We start from the raw sequence: 26746 nt of genomic DNA on the forward strand, positions 1-26746 counted from the left end.
TCCTTTGGTGATATCAGGGGATTACTGAGTTCACATTGACAGCATAAACCATGATATTTATTTGTTTTGGCATAATTATTGCAAAACATATCTAAAAGAGTCTGATATTTGAAACTCCTTTAAAAATAACTTTGAACAAGTGAAATCTTTCTGTGAAAATGATTTTTAAAAATTGTCTTAAATGCTTTCCACGTAAGCATCTGTATCTATTACAGATAGCCATCTGCTTTTCCTTCTTCCTTTGAGCTGACTTTGCAGTGGGATTGATCCATGCCATCAATCCGTACCTCATCATTACAAGACTGGGGCTTTTGTTTTTCCTTTTTGAACAATTTCTTATACTCAAGAGTAGGGGAACAAGGGAAGAAAGATCTGTGGAGGATGTTTCGTAATTTGATACACCTTTAGAAGTATCTCAAAAGTAAACACTTTTGAGGTGGTTAATTTCTGAGATTTCCTAGTAGACACCGAACTGTTTTTGTATTTCCCAACACGGTATTCATCCAACTAATGACAGTCTGAAAGATCCACTGTTTGGGAGCAGCTGTAGAAATACTCATTTTAGAATGTGTTGGGACTCTATCTGCCTGTAAAGAATAATACACCTTTGTTTCTGACTTGTTTACTTAAACTTTGAGAAGTAGAAGATGTAAGTGCTACATGAATATTTCTGTCCCCATAAAATGAAAAAGTAGTTTGGTTAGAGCTTTTTAATTTTTTAAATTTTTATTTCCACAGTAAACATCTTTAATTCGTCTCTTTGCCTTTCTTAAATAAAACAATGCTATACAGTAGAAATTGAGTATGTTATGGTCTAGATTCCCTTTAAATTATATGGAGTTTAAAGAGTGGAAAATATAAAAACTGACAAAAAATGTCTTAACTGTGAGAAGTGATATTTAACCAGTCATGTTTTTTCACGATGCCTGTAATATGTTACGCCTGTTTGCACACAAGACTGTCTTGACCCGTTTCGAGTAGTCAGGCATCTCATTTTTGTTCAGACCTATATAGTTTTAGATAAACCTGCAAGAATGTGCTTTTACAAAGTAAAGTTTTTAAAGAAACTCTTTGGTATTCTGGAGTAAATGTATTTATTTACCAGTATGTGCAATGACTGATTTTTGTATTTTCACATAATTTGCCTTGTGTACGTCATAGAGGTTCCGGTGTTGTCAACACAGAACACTGTGCAGACATATTAAACTTAATTTGTTTGAAACAACTATGTCTTTCCCTACCCAAGGTCAGAAAGACCTTGATAAATTACCTACTAAATGGAGCTGATTTAACATAAGGAGTTTCCAGTGCTCTTTAAACTGTATTTTCACCTTTAACGCTAATAATGATTCAAAACAAAACACACTGCCATGGAAAGTTATACTTTCCCAGATCTGTAGTCACTTTCAGCCTGTAAGTTTTCTCAAACTGAGCTCAAGGACTTGAATTGGTGCACACTGCAGAAATACTCCTCCTACCCATTTTCACGAAGAGGTGGGTGAGACTCCGAATGAACACTGGCCGAGCAGAGGCCCACTTGTTTGCTGCCTTAGGTTCTTACCGCAAGACGACCATGTCCTGTTCCTGCTGCCTCAGTGCTGTTTGCTCTGAGGTAAACCAACTCTTTCCAAGTTTAGCTGTTGTTAAGGACTGAATTTTTGGCCTACTTATTTCTACCAAAATGAGTCTGGAAAATGGACAGAAAAACCTGGGATGTAGTTCAGTAAGGCCAAGAGCAAACAACTCTACTTAGGCAGGAATGATCAACTGCACAAGTAGAACCCCCCCCAAGCTTCAAACACATAAAAAGCTGTTGGAAAGCAGAAGAGAAGCATCTGTCCTCCATATCTCTGACAGACAGAACTGATTCAAACTGCGGTCTGGTTAGATACCAGAAAATTTTCTGACTGCAAGGCTAGTGAACAGACCTTTTTATCTGAGAAACTTTTGGTGACAGCAAACTTGCACTTTCCTCTGTCAGGAACAATGTAGGTTTGGGCAATCTTGGACTTTAACGGGTGGTTAATCACAACAGTAGTTACCAGCAGAGAGAAGTGATCTCTGGGCACTATCTAAGCCATCCTGGGAAGATCACTGAGAAAAATGAGCATGTTGTCAGGTGTCTGTTTGCTCTCTAGGAATCTCTGCCCCCCACCCCCCAAAAACTGGTGAAGCTCCAAAGCTGAGAAAAATCACTTGACTAGACAACCTTTCCAGCAGCATTTGTACAGGGGATGCTCAGTCGGTCTGATCTGATGTTGCATTCCTTTGTGTTGAAATACGTGGTTGGTATAAAACCACTGAAAAATAGATAGTTTTCTAACTCTTACCTGGGTTCTCTTGTCCAGTGTTTGTGATACATGGGGCTAGAAACAATGTTTTTATAAGGATGTGCAAGTTAAAATCATTTAAATAGAGGATTATTGCACTACATTTTTCTGTGACCTCAAAGTTAATGATAGTATTTTTAGTCAGCTGGAAAAGGAAAGAAGCCAACATATGAACACTAATTGCTATTGCAATGAGTTAGGTCATAAACTTCTTACATGTTTATCTGTTTTCCAAATACGATTTACAGTATTTTTGGGACCAGCACTGATCTTATACTTTGTACTTTTTTTCTGATCCCATGGAATGCCTGAAATGATCTGTAACCATTAACAAATATCCAGGAAGATGTAAACACTTTTGTGGGGTTTTAAATCTGGTTTTATAAGAATATTTAATTTAAACAGCACATGTGCTGTTTCTTTCAGCTTTAATAAAAAGTATTGCCATTTAATTTGCATTGTAAGTAAAGGAGCATGTGCTTTTCATAAGCCTGACTGCTTCCACTGGGTGTCCACCTGAGCTTCTACAATTTTTTTCCCCGAGTCCCAGGTTTGCTGATGTTCTGACCTATGATTTTCATTTATTTATTTAAGAGAAGTTAATGATTTTTTTTCAGATAAGCTCTTCTTCAAGTTATGAATGCCCTCTGCTAAAAGTGAACAGCTAATAATTAAGAATGCTGGACACCCCTGTGAGATGATCCTTTTCTAAAATGCTTATCTAAATAGCCATTTCTGTTTCAGAGGGGGGAAAGCTGACGCAAAGAGAGAAAAGGAAGTGTCATGTAAACAGGCAGACTATCAGGTTGAAGGCTGCTGGTGAGCTGCTGCACGCGGTATGGCTGGCTACATTCAGAGAGTGCTTACTGGTACCGGGGGTGGGGCTGCCAAGGTGATGGAGACCTCAGGACTGAGCTGTTGAGACTCTGACACCACACAGTCAACCTGCACAAGTACCATTTTCTCCTGTTGGTGCTGCAAAGAAATATGGAGCCTTTAGCTCTGCCATAGGTATTAAACGGAGTCCTAACAACTGGTCTCGTGTTGGTAAACTCACTGGTTTTTTTGTTTTGTTTTGTTTTGTTTTTTCACTAGTGTTGTGATAGTGCGCCTCACACACCAGTGTAACGTGTGCTTGGTGTGCCTGTGGGGACCACGTTGGCCCACCGGACTAACTCACAGGACACAACCAAATTCTGTAGTTACCTATGCTGAGGGGCCTGAAAAGAAATTCTAGACTTTTACTTGTCTGCCAAAAATGACCTTTCAGTAAGGACCGTGGGAGGGTGGAAGACAGCAAGGTCAAAAACCATACTGGACTTAGGAGTTAAACTTTTGTTATTAATTGGGAAGCTTAGTATGTTAGACACAAATTAACTGCTTTATATTTCTCACTGATACAAGGAGGATATTATTCTCAATGCCAAGTGAACAGCTCCAAAGCACATGCTGATCGACACCAGGTGAGAGCCTACTGGTTAGGCCACCCTCAGGGCAAAGCTGAGGTTGGTGGTCCTTCCTCCACACCACGGTGTGAGGATTTACATACACCTTCCACTACTGGGTCCTCATTAACACAGCAGGCTGCCTCTGTGTGTCTTCATACTCAGTGCTGTATCGAGGCTTGTCAAACTACTCAGTACAGAAACACTGACCATTGAAAGGCCAATGGAAACGTTCACCTGTACCCCAGGTTCGTGTACGAGTACAACATGCACACAGTGACTCGCTGGGTATTGTCTGAGCTGTCCATAGCAGCAAGATTACGGGCATGCAGTCTGTAATATTAAGATTATCATGCTTTGGAGCATGGACTTTGTTAATTCACAACCATTTACTACATTTTAGCTTCTCAATGTAAGCAAATAGCTGTTTAAAAACTTTACCTTGTACTTCACAAATAAAACCCCTTTTTCATGCTTTTACAATGTCTTGCACAAAATTAAATGCAGAAATTTGCCCAAATGCAAATGAAAACAGTGAACCTTTTAAATTTCACATACCTTTATAAGCAGCAGCAATTTGAAGTACATCATAAGCACATATTTGTATAGATAGGTAAAATTCTGTGAGTCTACATTTCTGTCAGCTGCAGTAGACCTGAGATGACATCCTTGTTTCTCGGGGCAAGGGGCTGGACTACTGCAGCAGCTGTGGTATATGGGTATCATAGACCACTGATAAGTAACAAGTAAGGGCTGTATGCTTGGCAAGTCAACAGCTCTATCAATTTATCCAGCCTGACTATTTCTACAGAAGAACCAGAGCCATCCAGTTCCCATCCTTTACACTCAGTCTCTCCACTCACGTGGCTTTTAGGAGTGTTTAAACAGTGGGAGCATTGTTATGGGCACAAAGAGCTGGACAGATGCTGTTACTTGCAGTGGAATGAAGGCAGTCCTTTAACAGCTGTCTTTGGTATTAACTTATTCTCTAAATAAAATGTGGTATGAAGAAACGCTGTGTATCAGCTCCCACATGTAGAGGCCCAGCGGGGATTCCCAGTGAAGAAAACACTAGCCCTGCTCATAGAGAGAGAGGCCAAACTACTGACACGGTTAAGTAGTACTGAGAGAGTCCAGAATGTGTTGAAACAAAACCAAAATAAATGTTGGCTTATAAAATTATTCAAAAATACATATGCTCCTAATAAAACAGAGTAAGTATTCAATATGTTTTCTCTATTTTCTCTCTTCCTTTACTACAAATTCATTTTTGCAGTAGGAATTCTTCATAAATAACATCAGCACTGTAAACATCTGGCTACACTTATAACCTGGAAAAACAATCAGCTGAAAAAAAACGCAAAGAGATCTCTCAAAGGCAGACAGCCATTGAACAACAAACCCAACCCGAGTGTGTAGGGCAAGATGCTCTTTTTTTTTTTTTTTTTTTTTTCCCCAGAAACACTCAAGATATACCCTGGTGATGTAGGAAGACAGCTGGTCCACAGTGGTTGCACAAAGATGTTAAACAGAAGATAATGCATGGATTCAAATCAGCTGTCCAATACACTTCTGGTACTTCTCAAGTCCCAGGGCTAATCATAAGAATCATAGAATGGTTTCTGTTGGAAGGGACAGTCAAAGGTCATCTAGTCCAACCCCCCCTGCAGTGAGCAGGGAAATCTCCAACTTGATCAGGTTCTCAGAGCTTCGTCCAACCTGACCTTGAATGTTTCCAGGGACGGGGCATCCACCACCTCTCTGGGCAGCCTGTGCCAGTGCTTTGCCAGCCTCATCGTAAAACATTTCTTCCTTATATCTAGTCTGAATCTCCCCTCTTTCAGTTTAAAACCACTGTGCCCTGTCCTATCACTACAGGCCCTGTTAAAAAGTCTGTCCCCACCTTTTTTAGAAGCCCCCTTTAAGTATTGAAAGGCCGCAGTCGGGTCTCCCCAGAGCCTTCTCTTCTCCAGGCTGAACAACCCCAGCTCTCTCAGCCTGTCCTCATAGGGGAGGTGATCCAGTCCCCTGATCATCTTTGTGGCCTCCTCTGGACCCACTCCAACAGGTCCATGTCTGTCTTGTGTTCAGGACTACAGACCTCCAGGTGGGGTCTCACCAGAGCAGAGCAGAGGGGCAGAATCACCTCCCTTGACCTGCTGGCCACGCTAGTTTTCATGCAGCCCAGCATACGCTTGGCTTCCTGGGCTGCAAGTGCACATTGCTGGCTCGTGTCCAGCTTTTCTCAATCCCTTCATCCCCCCACCTGTCTTGATACTGGGGTTGCCTTGACCCAGGTACAGGACCTTGCACTTGGCCTTGTTGAACCTCACGAGGTTCACATGAAGCCACTTCTTGACCTTGTCCAGGTCCCTCTGAATGGCATCCTGTCCCTCAGGCGTGTCGGCCACAGCACTCAGCTTGGAGGGTGCACTCAATCCCACTGTATATGTCCTTGATGAAAATATTAAACAGTACTGGTCCCAATACAGACCACTGAAGGACACCACCCATCACTGATTGCCATCTGGACTACTACTCTCCGGATGTGATCATGCAGCCAATTCCCTGCAAGTGGCACAGCCTCCCTGTGCCCAGCAGTGGCTGAGAGGGGGTGAAGCACGCGGACATCCTGCCAGCATGAAAGGGAGGCCCAGCTGGTCTGCGCGAGGTCTCCCAGCACTCCATAAAACTGCTGATTGCCAAGTGTTTGCATGGGCCCTTCTTCCTCGTCCCCTGGCCTTGCCCCTGGAGCACGGGGAGGTGCCGTCTCCTCTGCACAGAGCCCCAAGGCAGAGGGGAGGAGAGGGTCTGGCGTCCTTTAGGCCGCTGTGCCGGTGCCACGCGAGAAGTCTGTTGGAGGCCACCAAGGGAGGTCTTGGAGGCTAAAGGTGGCAGGGTTTCTTTTCAGTCTGAGGTTCACTCGCTCTCTTCTCTGCTTTTAAGGACAAACCTTCTCGCTGCCTTTTTTTTTTTTAATCCCCAGGTACATTTTTAGTGTCCTTCTTCATCACAAAGCATGGTCCAGCTCCTGCATTCATCAGTTTCACCAAGACATTTCACCACGACGTTTCACCACGGCTATGGCAAAGATAGAGAACAACTCAAAACGCTTCAGTCTTGCTTATGCTCTTCCTGGAACACAACATAGATTAGGCTACTGGTCCTGCAGCAGAGAATAAGCTGGGAAATGGACTTTGGGGTGGGGTAGTATATGAATTTTGTGGATTGTAGTGACAAATTTCTCCGGCGTACAGCAGCAATGACACAGTTGAGAAAGAGTCATGTGTGTGACTATGGTCCGTTTGACTGGTCAGTTAACATTCAGGTAAGAGAAAGAAGGCATACTTTCTCCTCCAGCTTCCTGGTAATCTCATAAATATATATGGATTTGATGAATTTTCATAACTGGTAGCACACAAACAGATATTTTTGAGAAAGAAGATACATTTGGTTACCTCTGGGATGAGAAAGGGCAAAACCAAGGACTGTTTCTACAGACTTGGAAAGGAAACAATCACAAATATCTGAACCGAATAATCTGCTTCAAGATACCAGGCTCCAAAAAAGCAAGGCAAGGACAAAGCGCTGCTGGCAACATCATGGTAAGACTGCACGAGAGCCAGCATTGGCTTCCAGTTCAGGTAGATGATGTGACTGATTGTTATGGGAATGAAATTGGTACAAGGGGATGAACACAGAGAAGTCTTCACTGGGAACAAACACCACATGAATGACAGTTTATGACCTCTACCTTCACCATCTAGATAACATCCACTATTGTCCCTATTACTCAAGTCCTTTCATGTTGCGCTTTCTTAGTGTGCCTGTGTCATCTGAATCACTGGCCATTTGCTTTTCCAGTGCTGCATTCTCATTTTCTGACTCCGCAGACAGGTCCTCTTGTGTTGACTCTTCTGCTTCACTGCAGCTCTCAGAGTAGAATCCAGCATTCTCCGCTATGACAGCAGGATCGTCATTCTCGTAACAACAGCAGCACTCCTCAATGCTTTGGCTGTGATGAACGTCCCTCTCCTCTTCACTGATGCCAGTTACTTCGCCCTTTTTCTGCATTAAATCGTGGCCAGCTCTTCCCATGCTGAGATCAGATAACAGGCTTTCATTGCACAGATGCTCCTCATCCTCCATGTCCTCCATTCTTTCTGCGAGCTCTTCTGCAGAGGGCTGGCTCAGGTCAGGGTAATCTACAAGGATTGTGTCCTGTTTCCGCTTGAAGCAATCAGAATTATCATAGACAGGATAGGTCTCTTCTGGATAACCTTAGGAATAAAGTGATATGCAGCTTGAAGTGTTACCAACATTTAAAAGTAGTACTGACTTCAGTGATGGATGCACAAGTTTGTTGCAACAGTTAATTTTAGCACTGCCAGTATAAGTGTCATGTATTTAATGTCATGTATATGTTGCACTATTAAATCCATGGCAAGAATGTGCAAAACATGACTTCTGGGGAGATGATGAGAAAATTCCACTTATTTTAGGGAGCCAGGATGTCAACCCTGACTTTCAGGAGTGAATATCTGAGCTTTGCTGAAAGCTACGGGTGGTAAGAGGTGAAAATTGCATGTCTTAGATCTTTAAATAGATCCATTTTGTTTGTTTGTTTCTGTCTACAGATTGACTGATTCATGTTTTGAAGACTTTTGCTACAAATCTGGTTGAAAAACCAGATATGTCAATGACTTTGTGCATTTCATTTTAGAAAATGCATCATGAACTTGGCTTAAGAAAACAGAGCTCAAGGCCACTATTTATGCTTTATGTTTTGGATCATTTTTGAAAGCTTCACAAAAAGCAAGGAATTAAGTCTGCATTTAAGATTATGATAGTGAGCAGCTCAACTAAGGATATCTTGAAAACACATTTATGTAACAAGTAAACACCAAGGAGCGGAAAGGACATTAAAATAAAGAATTTTTAAAGGCAGACTTTCTGGAGTTGACTTTTACAACATTGGAGCAAACAAAGAATGACTAATCAAAAGTAAAAACTGTAAGTTATCCAAAACATACTGATTCTGATTTCCAAGTGGTTTATGATTTTGCATGAAATCTAGCCCAGCAAAGAAAGGGAAAGATATAAACCTAGACCAGCCAAGACCCAGCAGCAGATGGAACACGTGTGAATATTCATAAGCCACTTTTGGCAGCCAATAGTCTAGTGTTTACACTAAGGGAAACACTGGATGCCTCAAAATCTATTTTCTTTCTATTATGGTTGCAAAGTTTTGAACACTGGCTCTGAAAAGGAAGGATAAAGTTAACAAAACTTTTGAAAGTATCTGGGACTATAAGTAATCCTTCTTCAGTTTTTCTTGTCAGGGTAATGGTAAGAAAGGCTCTTGCTTACCTTCCCAGTCCTCCATGTAAGGAGCTTCTTCAGCTTCCTTCTCAGGAGAGATGCCATCTATGAATTTTCCTTCTTTCATAACTCTAGTAATTTCTCGGAGCTGCTGAAGTAACCTTTTTTCCTGGTCTGTTGTAACATTTTGAGTCCTGCTAGAAAATATTAGAGATCAGAAGTCAGTCCACTATTACTACAAACTATTAACAGAGTTTGAACCCAACTGTTTGGTCTGTCCCAGCAGCACAGGCTGAAGAAACCTGGAAGTATGATCACAGTTCAACACTGCATGTGGCCTGCAGTTCAGATCAGTATAAAGGTTTATCCATTTACCCAGAAAGCCTGCAAACTTAAACAGCTAAAGGAAGGCAGGTACAGCCAATGTGAGAGCAAGATGGAAGTGACACACAAGCAAGAGTTATGGTACAAAAGACACTACAGAAATTTCTGGCCTTTAAAAGAGTGTTAGGTGAGAATTAGAGGGCCATGTCTTGTTTGAAGCATTATAAGAAAACGTAATTCAGAACCAATGCTACATTTAAACCAACTGTGGGGCTGATCAAAAGGTTTCACACAGACATTAGTCTGAAGAGTCCAATGACCCCTAATTATCACCATTAAAGGTGTTAAATTTGCAAGGCCTCATTAAGAAACACCAGTTGCACAGATCATCATGTTATTATAGACAGTCAACAATGCTTCGTGGCGGGGAGGTGTGGGGAGAAGCGGGAAAGAAGATTTTAAAATGACAAGAAGGTGTTACATTTAACTTTAACTTGCCCTTTAGAATCAGAGGTAGAGTAGAAGAGGACTGAGATTTCTATCAGATTAAAAGCAAACTATAATTTTGACTGGTTCTACACTGCTGATTCTAGTAATTACTACTGCTTAGGTAATACAACTACTTACCGTTGTAAAAAAAAATGCCTCCAACAGATAAGATCATATAGCCATTACATGTTATTTTCTCTGGAAAAAAAATAGTCTCCTAAAAATCTTATGGACAAAAAGAAATATGTGGAGGGTAGTGATCTGAGCTCTACTAACTCAGTAGGTCAGAATAAGAAAGACACTGGCTGTACTTAGGGGTGAAAATGGTTTTGACTGTTGTGCTTGTTTCATCTTAAGTTTCAAGTTGTTCTCAAGCAGGGGTTTGATCTCCAAATGTGCCAGTTCAAGCCTCTCAGGAGACTGAGGCCCTACTCTGGCGCTCTTTTGAATGTCACTGTGTTTTAGGCAGGATCTATCGCCCCTAGTTACTCAGAGAGGGTGACCCTTGGCATGCACAGAACGCTGAGCTGTAGCCAATATGTGAGGTCAGACAGATGATCTCTGGTGATCTCCAGACCATCAAATAGACAGATAATCTCCAAGATTAGACAGCTGCTCAGTGAGTCTTAGGGGTGAGATGGGGAGAGGGGAGCTGGAAACAGATTAATGATTTTGGATTTAGTCATTAGGATCTACCTAAACCTTGTTTCAGGTACCTGAATTCTCATAAACTTGGAAACTTGCAGCGTCCATCTTCAGTTTTTCCTCTTACTAACTGTCATGACTAGAGCAGCACTTTAATAGATACTCCGTGCTACGCTACATATACGGGAATGATGGTGACATGATAGTCACTCCACCAAAAGCAGCAGAGTCACACTGGTTTAAAGCCAAAGGGATTAGCACCATACTGCTGGTTTGTGCGATGGTGATCAAAAAGCGCTGACCCTGGGCTACAGTTTGTGCATAGTTGACACACAGTCGACTGTACCTGAACTTAGCTCAGGAGCAGGCCCACTGGTTTCATGAGCAGCCCCACTGGTTTCACCTACCCAGATTAAACTCTTTGACTGAGATCACAAGGCTAAACATCACTTCACTGCTCTTCCCCTGAGGGGCACTTTGCCCCACAGTCTGAAAAGCTGATATGGTCCCAACGCCATACGGAGGTTGCGCTGAGTCCTCTCAAGTTGCGGTGGCAGTTTGTTCCACAGCGAAGGTGAGACACAGCATCTTCTCAAAAGCCTGGGTTATGCAAGTGTAGAATTTGAGATGTGAATTAAGAAGCACACAAAAAGAAAGGGCTTCATCACCTAGCTGCCTTTGACAGAAGCTGTAATAGAACTGCCAAACTAATCCTCCCTTTATAGACCAGAGTGTATGTCATTTGAGGTGGTGTCACCTGGATGAAGACAGAGAGGCCTGTCTGTTTAGCACAATGGGAGGTATGCTAGCTCAGATAATAGGATCAATCAATGCAGCCACATCACCGTGGCATTTCATATAGGAAAATTCCTAATATGCTTCATGCTCTCATTAGAAAGCATTACTGTCTTATAGCAACACAAGGTCTCTGTATTTCAGAGTATTCTTCCTCCAGATACCTTGCTTAAAAGACAGTTTTCCCTGGAGAGAGAGAGAGAGAGAAGCCAAAGCCCATGCACTATTTCAACTTCATTTAAGGCCTCTAGGAAGACTTGCTGTAGGATGCTGGCAATGTATGCAGCACCTGGCTGCACTTACGAATACTAAGAGGGCAACAGATGCAAAAGGTTTACAGTGTAAGAATAGGTCATTACTTTTGCTGTGTGTGTTTGTAGCTCCAGCACAGCTATTACTTTTCATAGTAGCAATGATTACATTTTGCAGAGTCCCAAAGTGCTCACTAACAGGTAAAGTAAAGGTTTCTTATTCTTACACTGAGATCAGAACGTTTCCTAAAGAGCTATCATGACTGCAGTGAGAATCCATAATCTAACATGGTAGCTCAGACATGTCAACCAGTATATTTTTGCTTCATGATCTTAAAATAATGACTATTAAAATGAAGCTATAGCCCAAAAATAGCACCCCACAGAGTACAGCCCCTCTTCCTCTCTCTCTCTCTCTCTCTCTCTCTCTCTCTCTGTCTCTCTGTCTCCCTCTCTCTCTCCCCATATCACATTTGCTCAGTTTATGGTAAAAAGGTAAGTTTTTCCAGTTGACAGCCTGGTAAACAGAAATTTAAAAACAGGTAATTGAGCTGCCTTATTTCTACCTCTTACCTAATTACCAGAAATTGAGATTTTTTTTTTTTACAGAGAGTATTGTCCAATACTCCCATTGAGAAAAATATTTATTAGTATTCTTCAGTTTAAAGTGGTTTCAAAATATCAATTTTTACAGACAGTGGTGAAGACATGGGTAAGACATCTGTGAGAATGGGTAGGGAAATCTTTTGTACCCATTATATCACTGTCCCAACATTGAAACACTCTGGTAAAAGCCTGGAAAAAAGCAATATGCTTGCTTTTAATGCAGAGAGCCCTATATAACCATCAATCAAGTCTTTATTCTTGAATCATGAAATTCCTGGCAAGGCTTCTCAACTCTGCTGGGAGATATACTGGACTGTGAAGATCTACATTTATAAACTGGAGATATTGAGGTGCCCTTAGTGACAGGATGTGATGATAAACAGGATTTCTTTCTATGGAACAGCATTATCTGAGAATAAGCTGTCCTTCCAAATTCATTCAGATTTCAAAAGTGGTTTTGTTTTTTTTTTTTAAGAAAATATACAAAATTAGAATGTCTTTGGATTCTAAGAATCTTCACCAGAAGGAGAAAGCCAGGACCAATCCTGGAGCAGTTCAGCCAGGAGGAGAATGTTCCTGAAGTACAGTGAGAGGACACTGAGGCACGAGCTCAGCCAACACGGTGTGTAACAGTGACACATCAGGTTTTGTGACAATGCAAAATACACCCTCTGGTTTGGTTACTAATACTTTACACGGCAGGCTGCAATCCACTTTGCCATATCTAGTATAACAGGCCATAGTCTCACCTGGGGTCTTCCAGCATTAGTTTAAAGTTGATACCAGTTACTTCTTTCTCTGACTTTCCTGTTGTAAGGATTTCTGTCTAACTGTGTATTAATAAGTGGAGCTCAAGTAATTTTTGCTCTCTTCCTCTTTCCTTTTTATTTAAATCTATCAACACCCAGACAGATTAAGCCTAGCACTGTACTCTGTGCTCTTATTACACTTTCTGGACATACATTTTATTTTAAAAGACATTCATCCAGTATTACTGAACTTAATGAGTATCACAGTGTAGATTAAGAAAGTCTGGGTATATTTGAAAAACAGCTATTTGCTCCATCTAGAGGTGCTTGTCACCTCTTTAAAGAGGCTACGTACAAAATTCTTTATTAGATTCAGATTATGATTTCCCCTGAGGCCTCTAGATCCAACTATATAAATAGTTTGGTTGAACAAAGAAGGGAAGTTCTACTAAATAGAGGCTCTGAGCCAGTAACACAGAGTGGAACAAATACTGGATCAGACCCTTAACCCATTTTCTCAGTAAAAAAAATATCCTATTCTGAGAGTCAACACAATATCTGGGCAGCTCGTAAGCCTATTTCTGGCAGCTTAAAGGTACGCGTAGAGCATTGTGTTAGCTCTCCAAAACAAAGATGAGTAATAGTCAAAATAGCATCCTTCTGTTGCACTAACAAAACCAGGGCAGCTTAGGGGTTCTCTCGCTGGGACCTGGCCTAACACAGGCAACTTTGGCACCTTGTCTTGCTGAGATGAGTGCAACCACCATACACGGCACGGTGCAAAGCGGGCAAAACTACACGCTCAAAGAGAATGTGGTTTGAAGCATAACGTGCAAGCTCAGCATAGAATTGTTCCTATACTGGGTTAAAACAGGCATTGACTGATCCAGACAAAGTTAACACGTGTTAAAACCTGAACAACCATCCTTTCTGCTTGCAAACGTCACCTTAGTATTCATGGTATTTAAATTTTCAAACACTGCAGTTATGCATTGTCCTATTGATGTACTCCTTATGAAAAACAGACTTGTTTCCAGTGTTTCTTTATAATGTAGAATAGTGATCTCAGATTTATAGCAAACATTAACAAACATAATAAATTTTTAATTCCTGGTTTTACTTTCTTTTTTTTTCTTTTATATTTATAAGCAAATGCATGCATTTACTGGTTACAGGGTGGAACTAAGTTATGGACTCAGATTATTACACAATTCTGCCCTTAAAGAAATATTTTATGGATATTCTAACAGGCATTTACACAGATTATAACAGCATTCCCATTTAGGAAAATAATCCATAGAACTGGAAAATAACATAAACCAAATGTGTCTCTTTGGAATCATTCAGAATATTACTTTGGTCACCTAAGAAGGGTTGTTTTATATACTTTCAATGTAGACATTTTATTTTCTGTTTACACATACCTGTCATTGTCTTCCAAATAACACACTCTACAAAGGTAGGGATAGTTGCTTTTCAGTTTACGGAAAATAAATTTGGAAAAAATTATTTATTTTAAATATAGATGCTGAAAAGATAAAAACTGCAGAACAAGAAATGTGATGTGTAAAATCAAATTTCTACAGGTTGAAGCAGTAATAAAAATGCTATTTTAATACAGCCAATGTAAGAAAGTTTAAGTTCTAATCAGAGCAGAATCTCTCCTTAAAAATGCCACAATTTGAAACATACCTGTCACAGTTAGGTCCCACTCTGTTGATTAATTTTTCCATAGCTTCTTCTGTCTCTCTCAGTTTTTCCTGGAGTTGAGTGAGCTCATAGTCAGCTGTAAACCAAACAAAATCCCAAGATCTGTCAGTAGGAGCTTTGAAAATTTATCCCTGTCCCATTATCACAGGTAGCATACACTGTACCAAACCTAACCGGCTGTGAGGAACCCAAAACATGCAGCTTAAAGAGTTCTACCTACTTCTGGTGTCAGAAGGTGAAGACTATTGCCCATGGCAATAGGACACACAGGAAGCACCTTCTTTCAAAGGCTCCTGAGTGACTTCCCAATAAGCAGAGTGAGTGGGCAACTGAAAATGCCCTGGAGATTAAAGCTGGGGAAAAGAAAATACCTTTTTTTTTTTTTTTTTTTTGGGTAAGGAAACCAAACTGGTTTACTGTCTACTGCAGAATTAATAGTTCTCATGGAATTTCCCTGTTAATTCCTTGGGAACAGAGAAAAAAGGTCACTCGAGCATTTTCTAATGAGTCTAAGGTTTGAGAAACCACATCTTTATCAAAGAGAATAAAGTTCATGGGCTTGATGGCATCCAACCCTGTGCAGGTGGGCCAGGGTAGGCAGTGAGTGCTAACGGTCTGCCAGGCTTACCGGGATGAACAACAGCTAGCGACATGGTGTCTGTCTGGGGAGCAAAGCATGGTATTTCCATGGTTGCACTTTTCTCCAAAAATGTGTCCACAGTACAACAGTAGGCACACATGCACACATGCAGGAACACCCATACTGGCTTTCATTTAGCCAAAAGCATTAACAGTAAAGATGCAACAGCATGGACATTAACAAAAGTGCTGGAGCTCCTTGTTTGGCTTTTGTAGCTCATGATCAAAATCCTAAAGCTGAGACTTCATTGCTCCCCACTGCAGAACAAAATTAAACCAGCCTGGTTTAGTTAAACATTCAGCTGCTACAGGCACATCCATTTAAGCAGCACAAAGGCACAATGGAACTCCAAAATAGCAGGAATGGAGAAAACCATCTACAAATATTCCGCTTTTGGAAAAATCTCTGTTCTGCAGAGAATGTCATTACTTTATCACTGATGTCATTACTTCGCATGCCTGAGGCTTTAAAAACAGGGGAAGGGAAATTGCCAAAGAGAAAGGAAGTTACTCCCTCCAAGTCACTAGGTAAGTGGTGACTCAGTCTCCAGGTTCCTACTCCAGTGACTTGTCCCCTGCTCTGCTACAGCTTGCCACGAATGCTTTAGGAATACAAATGAAGAGCTCTAGAAAAAGGCAGAATAATTTTCATCACTAGTTCTTTGGGTTATAATGATGGTAAATGTTTAACTTACTGCAAAGTTAGTTTCCCTTACCAAGCATTAGAGAGAAAAAATACAATTACCATTGCTAATAAATTGCACAAAATTGCCAGGCACAATGCAGTACAAGCGCACTGAAAAGACAATCTATAGCACTGAGTACATTAGGTATTCCTAATATACGCATTAATGTCAAGATAATTACAGCTATGTTAAGAGAATTACCTTACTGCTAGCACTTTCTATAAAGCCCTAAATACTTTTCTGTCTTATTACAATTCATCCAGCTAAACACAACACATTTATTTATCTAATAAATATCTACAAATAGTTGAATATGTTCCACTGATGTTTAGCTAAAATCAAAATAACATTTCAGCATACTATTTTTCTTTCTTTATTACGCACATGAAAACTTTGAGTATTGCAAAAAGGGAAGGGAAAAAGTAGGGAAGTGCCTGGTGATGATTAAGAATTCACAAATTCAAAAAAAATGAAGCTAGCTTTTAGTAATATCTTTATATACTATTACTAGCATATTATGGATTATGGAATAATTATAATAGATGGACATCCTATTATCCATTTTTAATCATTAGCTATATAGCTTTTCAGCAAATCCGTACAGTTAATTCAGTGAACTTCATGAAAAGCCATTGCTTCCAGGGGGGCTTGGGATCAGGCTACTATCGCAGCGTCTCATTAGCTGAATGAGATTAGAAAGTGATGGCGCAGTAATTCACTTCAACTCTTGCTCATTCCACACAGAAGCTTCTGGTTTGCTCTTTATGACGGGAACAGCAGCTTTACAGTGTGCCCAAAACTTGAAGAACCCAGTTGGACCGTGCCTCTACAAAGTCAACAGCTACACAGACAGAACTCAGAAGTCGTACTCACTGATTTTCCTCTTCATGTTTCCAGGTGCAGCAGTAGGGGATTTCCGCTCTCCAGCAGCAGTTTTTCCCTTGGAAGCCAGCTGTTAAGTGAAAAAATGACGACCCTTCTGTGAGTTACCGCAATAGTAGTAAATAAGTCGCAAAGGTAACAGAAAAAAGGCTAGAAAACGAAAATAAACCAGAAAGTAACCAGAGAAAAGCATGCCCAGCAACAAAACCAGACAACCATGAAAGAAGCCTGGGAAATCTTGCTAGCTGAAAACTCCTGAAAGACACTTGGAACAAATGCTATTTGTTACTTTTGATGAGTTAAGCATAGTGAATGCATAACTCATTAAAAATAACGTCTTCATTTTAGAATATTTATCTGTTCCCTTCTTCTGCATAGGAGGGGAAAAAAAAACAAACACATGGGGCAATTATTGTGAAATAAAGGACAGGTTCGGAAGGAATTATATGTGACCCAGCTTGGCCCTCTTGCAATGCTTTCTGCCATTATTCCTTAGCAACTTTGTACCTGCAGCGAAGATACTGGCTGGCTCTATAGAAGCTGCACGCTATCTAATTTTTTCATTTTCTCTGTGTTTGGTCAGTTCACCCAATTCACGCTGTTCTTGCCTCTGTCTGTCCAGAGCAGGCTCAGCTGTTTGGACACTGCTCAGTCTGGGATTCAGCTGCCACTCAAAGGAAAAAAAAACATTTCCACAAGTCCACTTCTCCCTCCTCCCATGCAGCTGACTGTCATCACCTACATGCAAGTCAGGTCTGTGTAACAAAAAGCTATGGGAAGTTCAAATCATGTGTGAAACACCTGAGAGGAATTTGGGTTGTGATTTTTTTAAACTAGCTTTCAACCTGTTCCTCAGCTGAGGTAGCTCCAGCGTGGTCAGTACAACCTTACAAACTCCCATTCTCCAACAATGTGGTGCTTTTGTTACAGAAGGTATGCCATAACTGTTCTCCCTCTCTCCCACTTTAAGTGCATAACACAATATGACACATACAGTATGTAAAAAAATATATTCTGTATATATATACACACTATGTGTGTACATATATACTGTTTGGACAGTATATATAAAATGTGACATATACAGTGTATATAATATGTAGTCACACATAACAGAAAAGAATACAAAATTAATACAACATTGTTCTAGACATACGCATTTTCCAGGGGGGAAAAAAAATCCTTAAAAAAATTGTAAGTGGTCAGAGGCCAATATAAGATCACAGCAACCCATCCCTGAAATCTTAGCCACAGTTTTTGCAATAGCAAAAGCCACAGGATATACCAATCTTTCAACCACCAGCCAAAGGTCCAGCAAAAGCTTTTTTTTTTTGAGCAAGGCTGAAATGGAAACAGGTACAGAAATGGGACTATCATTTTTTAGTTGTTATTTCCCCAATTTATGTTGGTCTTACCTTAAATAAAATGTACAGAATATACAAGAAGATGCCAAATCCATATATAGGGATAATCTGCCCCACAAGACCTCTCCCAGTTCCACCAGTGCTTCCACCACCACCTCCACCTGCCTTGGCTTTGGCAACTGCTTCAGCAAGGTGAGACCTTGGAAAATGTGGGGCAGCTCGGATGTCGGGAGCAGCCTGGTAATGCATCCTCGGGGGAAAGCGACCAAGCTTCCCTGCAAAAAAAACACACAATTATTGTTCTTCTATTACTTTTCACCCTTCAACATGAAGCCTAAAACTGCAGCACGTGCGGCTGACCTATTTCCTCTACTTTTAATGCACCACCACTGGTGAATAAATAACTTGTTGGACTGTAAGTGCAAAGTCTGTAAACTCAGTCCTCAGTCACTTACTATATGCAGTGCTAGGAGTTAGGTGTGCACAATTACTCTCTTGATTTTAAGAAAAGAAAAAGCTGGTAGGACAACTTACAAAACACGGATTTTAACAGGTATATATATGTCCAAAGACCCTATGAATCAGTATCCCTCACAGGATGAAACCCCAAACTCTTACTTCTGTTTCTCTGCTCAAAAAAACTCCAACAACATACCAGTTTGCCGCTGTGAGCCTGATCTTTCAATATTCTGCAAAGGCATGTTAATGTATAGACCACTCCACCATCTACCTAACATCCTGATACATGACTGCCGTGTTTGCCCAGTATAGATTCTCAGCTATTGCCATAAGAAGAAGTATTTTACCTGATTTTACCAAATGAGTAATGAAACAAAAGTGGTGGCACCTCAAACTGTTCTTCTGACATAGGTGTTAGTTAAAGCAAGGTAAAAGAAAGGAGATTGAATATAGCTTGGGACATATTATCTTCGACATTTTAGACGAGAAAAAAATGGTTTCTGGCCTTGAGAGAGGCAGAGATAATTTAAAACAAGAAAGGGGAGTGAGCATAAATGGATGCATGGATGCTAGAGTAAGACTGCAGAGCCTGAAATGCTACTGCAAGTGATTTCATTCAACAGAAAGGCACTAGAATCTCAATAAATCTAAGCTCGCACATAAGTCTATTTTCTTTCTACTATCAATTCAACAATTTTGCCATGAAATTTACTATTTTACTTCTCCATGTACCTGGCATCCTACTTTCTATCTCCATATCCAGACTGGACTTTCATGCGCACTCTCTTCCATCGACTGGGACCAAACTGAATTACTCAGCTACTCTGCCACCGAGTCTGGCGGCAGGAGGTATTGGATGGAAGCACCAGAGACAGGGACTGCCAGGCCAGGCTGCAGCTCACCCCCTGACACCAGCCGCAAAACTCCCCCTCCCTGGCACAGAGGAGGAGAGCCAGGCAGCCTGGACACTGCTCACTGGCGCATAAAGAAAATGAAAACCAAGTCTGAACTAGCACTGAAAATAACTAACTTTATTTCTGTGAGTATCCAGCTGCAGATATTTTTTTTTTTTGCAAGACAAGAGAAAATGAGATTAACATTTGCTCTTGCTAGGAAACACCATCATAGGCAGCTAAATTCCTGAGCACAAAAAACTACAGTGCGTATGAGGAAGTGATAGCAGTAACTCGTGAAGTTCTACTATTAAAAACACATTTCGCCTGTAGGTGATGGCACACTTTCTTTGAGTGCTGTACACGTTACTGACGCTGCCCAGGTATACCACCACTGGCCAAAATCACTCTCGGATTAGCTGAGGCTTAACTTTGAGGAAGCCGTTATCATGCACTTTAATTTTAGTGAATTATTCAAAGTCTCTGATGGAAAGCATAGCATCTTATTTACAAGGAAGTCCCACTGCTCCAGCAGGAATGCCCTCCAGCAGTAGGTCACTGTGTAAACAAGTGTGACGTCATCATGTAGAGAGCAGTGGCACTGAGGTGGGGATGAAACAGCAGGGTAGATAAACCTTTGTAAAAAAAAAAAGAGATGAAGAAAGCAGAAAATAATTGACAAAGTGAAACTGTATTTAAAGGGAATAGTTTTCTAAATTATCCACAAAGCCTCATTTGTGCTTTAAAAGATTCAATTTGATTAAAGATAATCAGGCCAAAGGGACACACACTAGTCATTTCATTATCAAAATAATTTTAAAGAGGAATTTCATGGCTCCTAGTTCTAAATCCTCCCTGTTGATCTTTAAACTTTTATAACGATTTCCTTATTTTCCATAGTTTTTTTATGTGAAGAACCCATGAAAATTAGAGAGGAAATCGATGGCACAGGCAACATATGCATGAAGCTGGCAGACACACAGTATATAAATGGAAATGCATAGTGATTTGGATGCCACTGTCAATTGAACAAGACACTTCCTGCTATTAAAAAAAAACCCAACACCCTAGCACACACACCGGTACGTGACGTGGCTGGGTTCCACATTTCCAGGGACGATACAAACCCCTTTCAAATGGAGACAACAACATACTCTCCACCAACAAAATCAAGCGACGCTTCTATGTGAGCGCAGAAGGGCATGTGTTGGGTCCTTGATTGCTGCACCATCCAGTTCCAGTCCTGATGGTGAGCACTTCAACAGGACATCTTCCATGCTCTGGGAAGGAAAGAACACTAACCTCCATTTAGCTTTGAAGGGTGCCACAGCGCTGCTCTGCTTCTGAACCATTTCTCAACTCCCCTGTGACAGCCTGTGGGCTGTCTTCATGCCGACCTGATTGCTGCGCATCATAACTCCACCACATACACCCTACCTGGCTTTGCAATCTCTTTAGTTAAGGTTTACCCAACACATTTAATGATTTGTCAGTTTAACGCTTCAAATCAACTTTGCAACCCAGCTACAGGGCAAGCAGAGCATGTTTTGTCTAATCCTGTCCCTTCAATAGCTTTAAGTCCAAAAATGAAATTACGCCCAAGCTAACGCTTGTGTTGTTTAAGAGACTGTAAATTTCTGAATGTAGATGAAGTCCTTAACACCAGTATCATGTCAGAATTACTGTGGGTTTTTTACTCTTTTAACAATATTAACACTCAATTGAAAAAAGCAAATCTCTTAAAAGTCTATTTATAGCACACCTATTACAACAGCCAACCAGCTGATAATATTCAGACCATCCAAGTATCTTTTTTTACAAAAGACAGCTGTTATATGTTCCACCTAATGGGATTTAGGAATTGCTACTGAGCCCAACTTAACTTGTTTATAAAGTTATTTAGACTCCAGTTATTGTATGATTCAGCAACTCTTATGTCTTTCTGCAATATCTGACCAGCTGTAAAATGCTGGGATGCATACATACATGTATAATAAAAAAACAAAGTTTGACATACGGTACATATGGGCTGTTGCTACATTAAGTTTGCGCTCCATTCATCAGGAGGTTTACAATACATGACTTAATTTGTAAACGTGCATGTTCTTCAGATCCCAGGAACCAGGAAGCATAGGAGGAGGGTTAGAGACGGGAAACGGCACGCTGGGAAGCACACGTGCCTTGTCCAAGCTGGCAGCACAGCGAAGGAAGCTGTTCTCCTCACTCCTTAAATCTCAACCAAGCTGCTCCTCAGGGGGACAGCACCCACAGTTCTGCTCACGCTCTACGGTAGGCGCTCTGCCCTTTTTTTTTTTTGTTTCCATCCCAAAACCATGGTTATACTACTTTGGTTTGCAAATGCTAAGATTAAGTGTGTTTTTTGCAAGTAAGACACTTACTATTCCTTACTGTGCATGCAAAACCAACCAAAGCAAAAAACACATCCCAAGAACAAACCAGCTAGATGTTTTGCAAAAGCTTTAACTGAAAAAACACGTGACAGGGGGATACAGAATTCTTCTCCTGCCTCAGCAATGCAAGTTCCAGCCCTCAAACCTATCTACAAACGGTCTCCCACATTTAGGGATGCTTAGGTGCTATTTACATTTTCCTGGCAAAATGTTGATCATAGTGACCAAAAACGCAAACCAATGCTTTTTCAGACAGTCACAGGGATCAGAAATGAAATACGCTTCTGTGAGAACTCCGCGTTTTGTACATTTTTCTCCCTTGCTCTGTTGGACTTGATATTTAAAGATGTGTGCCCTAAGCAAAGCTTTTGCTAAGTACGATATGCAAGACCTCCCTCTCTGGTAGACGCCAATAAAGAGGCATTCATACTGAAGCCTTCGTCTCAGGACACTTGAACCAATCTTGAGCCGCTCCCAGCAGTGTATTTTCATAAAACATTTATTTTCTCTCTCTCTGTCCAATGAGAGGAATTGGCCAAAGGGTTCTAAAGCTGCAAGTGGCAACACACAGAAACAAACACGGACTCCGTGATAAAGTAACTTGATCTTCTCTAGACTGAAAGCATCCGCCTACATTTTCCATGTTTAATATAATAGCTTTGAATATTCTACACAGAAACTGTTTTCTTGACATTTAATCTAAATTCTCTTTCAAGCCACTATATCATTTCTGATGCTATTCTTTTTCCCCAACACCTCTGCCAAAAGAAAGCCCAAGTAATTAATCCTTTTTATAGCACTACAAGTTCACATTCGGTTCATTGTGGAGGCCACTCTCTATTTCAGTATTACACACTATCACAAGACTCATGTTTTAGATTTTTTACACGTGCAGTCATTTATGTTTTTCTCTTCTAAATCTTTTTATAAATACTTCTCATTCTGGCAGACAGCGTAACATGAAGATGAACTGGACATACAGTATGAATTCATTTAGTTCTTGCTCTTTTACTGACATTTACAAAATAGCTCTAGCTGTGTTCCCAACAACACAACTTTACAAACCTACCCAAAAAAGGTTAGAAGGAATGACAATTTTGAAACCCTTGCTTTAAATCGCCGCACAGTCAACGCTTGAGCATTTTTTATTAAATATTGTGGGTGGAGGTTAAAAAGGAAAACACAAAAACTACCCAAAATGGAAACACCTTCTTAAGTAGGGATACCTGTAGGCAACTGATGTGTGCATTGCCCAAACCTGAGCTAGGCAGGGGTGTTACCTGAACAGACATGTATTTTTCTTGTAAAGTTGATGCCACTTGGTTGTTCCTAAGAACCAGACTATACACCTACTGTCATTGTGCTGTAAGGTTTTTCTTAAACTACCAACTTAGAAGGTTGCTTTACAAAATGCATGGCATATATTTATGAACACTAGACTTCAAAGTACTTTTTAAACTGCTAGTGGCTCCTTCCTTCCTCTTTTCCAAAAGATTTTAAAAATAAATAAAATTCTAATGCCTGCCCATGAAGTAAACTAGAAATTAATGCATTCACAGTAAGTTCTTTAAATAAGTTCTTTCATATACACGAAACTATTACTGTGAAAAAGAACAACCTTCCTGACTGAAAGACAATATTAACTTCTATAGTGCTATGCTCATCATTTTCCTAGAAGAGACCTCTGAAAATGGCTTTATTAGAGAAAGAGCCATTGCCGGGCTTAAGCCTGTTTCGATAAAAAGCCTTCTGGTAACAATGAGTTCTAACAAATGGTAGTAAACTTTAAGAATGTTTTATTCAGAGGCATTTTGCCCCCAAGACAACAATAAGCACTTTATTAACTTCAAGAATGACATGATTACTTCAAGTCCCTGAAACTTCTGTCAGGTAACTGCAGCTATCAGTTCACTGAAAAGGACGACTAATGACAGAGATATGAATTGAACTGTTCAATCAAGATTTATTCTTCCAATAAAAAAATAACTTCAGGTGAAATAAAGTTTGGTCTACAGAGCAGGTGTAATAAAATTCTTGCTATCAAATTGAAAATATGGACTATAAATTCTCATCTGAAACGGATCAGCTGAGGTGATGTATTACATCCTCATCCACAGACAGGTGCTGGGGTGCAACAGAGGAGCACACTCTGCACCAGGCACGCACTAACTCGTGCTGTACGGTGCTCTCCTGCAGGATGGTGCCAAGAGTAGTTATACTACATATTGATGATGGAAAGGGTAGTTATGCTACCTATTTTAAGCATTTAACTGTGGCTGATTAGTCAGCTTATGACAGTACTGCTTAAAGCAGGCTGGGCTAGAACAGGTATGAACATCACTCATCAGAACGATGCCACTGAAAATAATTTGGGGGCGAGTTTTTTGTTTTGGTTTGTTTTTTTTTAAAGCTAATTTTTCTGTCAAATCAAGCCAATCCAGTCCATCCCGCAGCCAAAGAAAGAAGTACCAGAACACTAACTTACAACTGCCCAAGACTGCCCTGCTGTGGGAATACAGTTCGTCAAACTGTCGTCTGGTATCCCTGTGGGATCAGTCAGGGGCTGCATGGGGCAGAAGTTAAGAGCGTCTGCTCCCATCCCTGCTTCAGGCAGGTGACTCCAGAGCGCTCACCATGCCCTCACAGTACTGCTCTTGATATGCTATCAAAAAAATCAGCTACCATTCAGGTTTTCAGCGTTAAGAGATTCTGCAATGACACTAAGACCCTATAGATCTATGGGGCTGATGAATCCATGTGTGAGCCAGCACAGGCAGGACACAGGAACCACCACAAAACCATGGATGAAATGCAAAGAGTAGATTTATTTGTGTTACCTCGCCGACTGGGGGATCCCTGAAGTGGCACACGCGGGGACGCAGGCACCGCAGAGCTCGGTCCATGCTAGAGGATCAGTGAACCTGCTGCTTTCACCTGTGTATCGGGACTCACGCAGGCGGCGTTTTCCACTTGGCTTGGATCTTTCCCACAGCAGGGCAGGAACCTCAAGCATGTTCAACAGGATGCCTCGAAGTCTACCACAGGCCTATCGTATCTAAACACAGATGCTCTACTTGTCAAACACACAAGACTAAACAATGATTAGTACGGTACACGTTTTTCTACACCCCAGCTGCAAGGCACTTGAGCGTGTTTACAATTCTCCTCACCAAACTTCCATTATTACAACCGATACCCAAGTCCTTAAAGACCAAGAATACACACAGCAACCACAGAAGGGTTGCTGTAGTATAGAAGTCACGTATTTTGGTTCAACCTGACATTCTTTCAGCAGTAACTTCAGCCTGAATGTCTTCAAAAACCCTGGTCAAATGAAATCGGCATTACCGAAGCGTACAGTCACTCAAGAACCAGGCTGTTGGAAGGATGCAGAAGATAAAGCCACTGAGCAGGAGGCCCTGTGGGACAGCACCTAGCACAACCTAGAAGTTCTCTGTACTTCCACCAGCCTCACCTGGTGAGGCAGCCCTGGGCAAAACTCTCTCCCTGACAACCGCTGGGGCTATGATACTAGCTACCTTTGTGAAGTGCCTTGGGGAGAAACACCCACAGCAAAAGGCAAAGGGCAAGAAAATAATGGGAGATGCTTGTATTAACCCATTCTTCTAGCACTTAGGAGGGGACATGCAGAGTGGGAAGGCAGGGAAGAAGGACACAGCTCAAGGGATTGCATGGACAAGACTTGAGTCTAAATGAGTCACCACGTGGCACATTTTTAAGAGAATAAGGTGCATGAAAGCCAAGTTTAAGATACTGGAGTAGGAAACTAAACAATGACGACGATTCAAATGAACTTTTATTTCATATGTAACAACAAAAGCATTCCGTACAGAAAATAATAAAATAATGAAGATTTCAAATAAAAAGTGATGTATCACAATGGGAAAAAAAAAAAAAAAAAGGTGGTATGTCTCTTTTCATTAATTTAGTACCCCACTTACTCAAAACAAATAAAATGAAATTTAGAAAAATTTAAACTATGTTTTTTGGAAGGAAAAAGGTCAATCACAGCAGGAACGGTAAATTCAGCCTTTGACACTCCACACGTCATTAAGGAGGGAGCCCGAGAGTGCCGCGGTTACACTCACGGGAAGGGTTAACTACGCTACGCTTTCGCACCAGGCGGCAGAGCACCTTCCGGACGCGCCCTGCAACCAAGGCCCGCTCGCACGCAGCCCGGCCGGCGGCGGCAGCACCCGGGGGGCGGAGAGCTCCCGGGCCGGGCCCAGCGCAGCGCGGCCTACCGCCCAGCGACCGGCGAGCCGGCGGCGACGGCCCGCCCCGCCCCGGGCTCAGCGCGGAGCCACCGCCCGCACTGTCCCCCAGCAGCTGCCCAAACACGCACCTCGGCGTACCGGGGCGGGGGGGAACGGCGGCGGGGAGCGACGCGCCCTCGCCTCAACGGAGCCGCCGCCAGCGGGGCCCGCGGCGGCCTCTTACCCTCGGGCGGCGCGGGCGCTGCGAGCGGCGCAGCCCCGGGCTCCTGCCTCCCGCCGCCCCGAGACAAGAAGGTCCGCGGCAGGAGGAGGGAAACGCAGAGCACCAGGCAGGAGACCACGGCCACCCTGCAGCACGTCGAGTACGCCATGGCGGCCCGCCCGCCGCGGCGCCGCTACCTGGCCTTCACCGCGCCGTTAGTCTCTGCGCAGGCGCGGGCAGCGCGCGCATGCGCCGTGCGCTGGCGCGGCAGGGCGGGAGCCTGAGGGAGGCGCGGGGCGGCCGGCG

General features: G+C 41.8%; 1 protein-coding gene across 3 annotated transcripts; it reads right to left on the reverse strand.

Annotated features, from left to right (window-relative positions):
• Positions 1 to 7564: 7564 nt before the first annotated feature.
• Positions 7565 to 26609, reverse strand: RIC3 (RIC3 acetylcholine receptor chaperone). 3 transcript variants are annotated; one of them, XM_086472223.1, is made up of 6 exons: positions 26462 to 26609; positions 18289 to 18512; positions 16865 to 16943; positions 14649 to 14742; positions 9146 to 9291; positions 7565 to 8055 (listed from the first exon to the last, which is right to left on the reverse strand). In XM_086472223.1, the coding sequence occupies exons 1-6, from the start codon at positions 26607 to 26609 to the stop codon at positions 7565 to 7567; spliced, it is 1182 nt and encodes a 393-aa protein (XP_086328349.1). The 3 variants fall into 3 exon arrangements, with proteins under 3 accessions (XP_086328349.1, XP_086328348.1, XP_086328350.1); XM_086472222.1 differs by having other exon boundaries at positions 9146 to 9294; XM_086472224.1 differs by lacking the exons at positions 9146 to 9291; positions 14649 to 14742.
• Positions 26610 to 26746: the final 137 nt, after the last annotated feature.

The sequence above is a fragment of the Leptosomus discolor genome, chromosome 12 (assembly GCF_034619465.1).
Source record: "Leptosomus discolor isolate bLepDis1 chromosome 12, bLepDis1.hap2, whole genome shotgun sequence".
NCBI lineage: Eukaryota > Metazoa > Chordata > Aves > Leptosomiformes > Leptosomidae > Leptosomus > Leptosomus discolor.